This window comes from Populus nigra, chromosome 15 (assembly GCF_951802175.1).
Source record: "Populus nigra chromosome 15, ddPopNigr1.1, whole genome shotgun sequence".
In the NCBI taxonomy this organism is placed as follows: Eukaryota; Viridiplantae; Streptophyta; class Magnoliopsida; order Malpighiales; family Salicaceae; genus Populus; species Populus nigra.
Genome location: NC_084866.1, coordinates 4,581,978 through 4,586,363, shown reverse-complemented (window position 1 = coordinate 4,586,363; position 4,386 = coordinate 4,581,978). Strand labels below are relative to the sequence as shown.

At 34.2% G+C, this 4,386-nt stretch overlaps 1 protein-coding gene across 1 annotated transcript; it reads right to left on the bottom strand.

Annotated features, from left to right (window-relative positions):
• On the bottom strand, window positions 1-4,037 carry LOC133674843 (mitogen-activated protein kinase kinase SIPKK-like). The gene is made up of 9 exons (XM_062096118.1): window positions 3,650-4,037; window positions 3,467-3,551; window positions 3,084-3,218; window positions 2,176-2,400; window positions 1,898-2,080; window positions 1,562-1,785; window positions 1,101-1,146; window positions 763-859; window positions 1-518 (listed from the first exon to the last, which is right to left on the bottom strand). The coding sequence occupies exons 1-9, from the start codon at window positions 3,730-3,732 to the stop codon at window positions 499-501; spliced, it is 1,098 nt and encodes a 365-aa protein (XP_061952102.1). The 5' UTR covers window positions 3,733-4,037; the 3' UTR covers window positions 1-498.
• Window positions 4,038-4,386: the final 349 nt, after the last annotated feature.

Here is a 4,386-nt window from a genome sequence, read left to right as displayed (position 1 = left end):
TTTTAGAAAACACTTGTTTATTGACCTTTTCTTGATCCGCAAATTCTTACTATTCTGCAATTGGGAATCAGTCAGGGAAAAACCAACTCGTGGCCACCCAAAAGAGACATCACATCGTAAGAGGACTCTGAAGTTCCTCAAGAGTTTGAAAGGTCAAAGTTTCACACAACGTCATATATTGACACCTTTCAAACAGGAGTTTGATGCATTTGCAACACTAGACAAACAATAAAATCACTTTATTTCGGTAAGTTATACAGAAAACTATTTTCCTTGACATCCATCACAAATCAAAAGCCTCGAAACCATTCGCTCTCCATTCCATGGATCGGTGTGAAGTAATACGGTAAATATTCACTTTTTGTGAATTGCTAATGGTTTGAAAACCTCAGCCCTGGTCACTGTAATTTCAGCAAGTTGATTTATTTCAAGCCACAATGACAGTTAAGAATCTTTCTTCAGGCCTTCAAAATTTCAATAGATAACTTCCCATAACTCTCAAGAGTCTGATATAGTATCTGCACTTTGTCAAACACAATGGCTTAAATTCAACTCTAAAGTACATGAATTCTCATAAAAGTTATGGTCGACATGGTAAATGCGTTAATTGCATAGACACAGGCGAACTATTAAATGATTAATAAGACTTGGATTATGCAACTACATCTTCACAAGAACTCCATATCAAAAAAAGAAATAATAAGAAAAAACATTTGACCAAATGATTTCAAGAAATGATGTGAATGGGAAAATTAGACTTACCACAAGTTTTAAGGGTTGCAAGAGGAGAGCCGGCATTTGTAAAGTATGACGCGAGATCCACATGCAGGTCCTCATACAAGTTCATGAATGGGTGTGCCTGGTATTGAAATTAGAAAGAGAAAAAGAAGGGTCAGATCCATGAGCGTCCACTAATAGCATAAACATGTTTTGAACATATTGAAAAGAGGCAAAAGAAGGGTGGGATATTAGCAGTCTGCTGAGTATTAATGACATTCCATATTGATAGAGAGGAGAAAAGAGTGAAGGAAGTGGAGTGCCAGTAACAGGCAGACAGCTAATTGCCCCACCCAGTTCAACAATCATAGGACTTCAAATACCATCAGTTCATGTGCTGACTGTCTATCTTTTGGATCTTTCTGCACACTGGAAGAAGACAACCACAGAATGAAAATCAGTAACTTCACAAAATCATCTGGCCCAAAGCTAATACAGAAGCAATGAAAAGGCGTGCCAGAGCATAATACTCCCATTTTTTTTTCAAAAAAAAGCAGCTTGCAGCACTAACCATGTACTCTGGAACATGCCATAGATCAGTGCAGATTGAGTTCTCAGTCAATGATATTTCCAAAATGGAGAAAAAGACTAGACAAAAATGGAAAACATTGGGCATTGATTTAAAAAGTTCATGACTTCCTTTTTTCCTTGATCTTACTTCAACCGCAAATGCACATCCTCAAAAAAGCCAAATTTATATGGAAAAAGAGAAAGTAACAAAGAAATGGTGCTATCCAAGTATTAGAAGGTGCATTAAGAAACTTCAAGCACAACTTATCTTTACCATGCTGATATAAATGAACAAAACTCTGGAGAAAATTGGTCTGATGATGCAGAAGGAGGAGGATGATCAACAATAGCTTCCATGAGTTCGTAGACATTAGTCCAGCCTTCATCTAGCTCTGGAGGGGAAAATGGGAATTGGCCTGTTGCACACTCCAGCAATACCAACCCCAAGCTCCAAATGTCACTTTTATAGCCATATTTCCCCCCACTAATTCTCTCAGGCTGTAAAATAATCACACATCAAAATTCTTAAAATTTCAGATTCAGGCCACATAATGGTCACCAGAGAAAGTGGAAAAGCTGTAGCAATCAAATTTACAATCAAATTACTTACAGACATATAGTTGTATGTGCCAACAAAACTATTAGCCTGTCCAGATGTGCTCTGCATGATTGCACTCACTCCAAAGTCAGTAATCTTGACTTCTCCTCTATGATTTACCAACAAATTAGACGGTTTTAAATCCCTGTGGATAATGTGTTTTTCATGATGAAGATACAACAAACCCTTGAGCACCTGTATTTATGGGAAAACAGATTGATGATAGAGAAATTCGGTATCTGCTATAAATATATGAAACACAGGAATAAAATGAACTTTCCATGTTTTACCTGCTTACAGATGGCAGCAAGATATGGTTCTGGAATTGTTTTAACGCTTTTCAGAAAATCTGCTAGAGATCCACCATCCATGTACTCTAAGATAATTGAAATGGCACCGTTATCGTAAAAAGACTGGTAGGACATGACAACATACGGGCATTGTGATGACTGATTAATTTTCAGTTCCTGAGCAATGGCCTTGCGTGCAGGCTCTTCAATATTCATTTGTATAACCTGAAATTGAACAAGAATGCCAAATTCGTACTAGTTACAACTAGACAAGTAAATGAAAGGTATACTGATTATTAACCAAACAGGAAATAAAAAGATGATAAGCATCCCAACACACGCAGGAAGTAAATATTGGTAGAGTTTATAAGAGAAATATTCACTTGAAACCACTTCATATATAATGTAATAGTGATGTTCAAAATAACTGTGAGAGGCCTATTCCTCCCATATTCATAACTGATTTTTACTCAAAATATCAGAGCATACAAGACTTAAGGGGTAGTAAAACTATGATGTAATTGCTCTAATTATTTTAGCAAATAATTGCTCTAATTCTCAAAACTTAAATCTCAAAAATCTAGTATGAGTGGAATTGGATGTGGGTTTATATATTAAATTAGGGAAAAGGGCACAGAAGAAATCCGCTGCACCAACAGCAGAAAACTAGCTATTCTTTATCCAAATTAACAGTTAAAAATGTTTGTGAATTGAAGTCATTTTCAGTAGCCAGAAACCAGTGGAAAAAACTATGCAACATGTGGTACAAATTACTTTAATTGGCAATGGATAGGACAGCAGCTTCAGGCATTAACTGATCTAATACTAGGCCTAGAGACCAAGACAGAAATTCTGGATGCCAAATGTAGCCAACAATATAGCAAGGTAACGGCTGAATCATATGATACCTTCAAGGCAAAAAACTGGCTTGTCCATTTGTGTTGCACCAACTGGACGATTCCACTACTTCCCTTCCCGATGACCTTAACCATGTCCATGTCTGCTAAACTCAATTGGTTGTCTGAAGGCGTTATTGGAGGTGGCTGAAAACGGAAATAAAAAATTAAGAAAAAAAAAATGAAAAACACAAACTATCAGTCATCAGTTCACGGGATGAGATCTTAATTTAAAAAATTAACCAAGAACAACAACATTAATTGATAAGAGCATGTTTCATATCCCTCAGGCTGAAGGATCTATTAATGGTTAACTAACAATAAGATTTGTGTCCAAACTAACAGCATTAATTAATTAATTAGATCACACAAGCAACAAATAAATCTTTTCTTACAGGTTCGCTTTCCGTTTGAGAGACAACTCGAACTCCGTCTCGATTGACAAGCAGATCACCATCCTTGAACGTGCCGCTTTGGGTTCTGCAATTATTACCAGAAATTAAGAAAGAGCCATGAGCTCAGGGATGCACGTAAGAAAATATCTAGAATGAGAATAAATAAAGAGGAGAAAAAATTACAAGAACTTGGCGAAGGAAACTTCATCGGGAGGAGGAAGAGAAAGCTTGAGCTTAACATTAGGGTTTAAGCATCCCTTCTTCATCTTTTGATGAGATCTCTTCTCTTCTTTTCTCTTCTCTTCTCTTTAGGTATGAACAGCAAAGTCGCTGTAAGTCTTTAAAGAAAAAAAAATGGTGGGCTGTGGCTATAATAGACAGTTACTGCATAAAAATTGTTGAAGTAGCAGTAGATGAAAAGGACTATTTATTAATTTTCCTTTTTTTTTTTTTTTTGAGGGTGGGGGGGTGGTACTTGGTAAACAGCAGTACTAGTCTTTTAGTCTAATCAGTCACCATTACAGAAACCACGAAGAAGATGAACCTTTCTCTTTCAGTGTTTACTTTTCGTTTTGTTATTTTTTTATTTCCTGTCCAGAGACTGTTTGATAAAAAAATATATTTTTTAGAAATTTATTAAAATAAAATAAAATAAATTTAAAATTTTATTTTTAATAGTACAATCAATGAAAATATATATATAAAAAATTATATTGAAAATTTTTAAAATAAAAAAACAAATATACCCTTAAAACTTATTTATTATAGTAATAATTATTTTTTAAATTAATTTTTATTTAAAAACATATCAAAATAATATTTTTTATTTTTAAAAAATTTATTTTTAATATAAATAAATTAAAATAATTTAAAAATACTAAAAAATTAATTTAAAAAAATTAAGATTTTTTTTTAAAAAG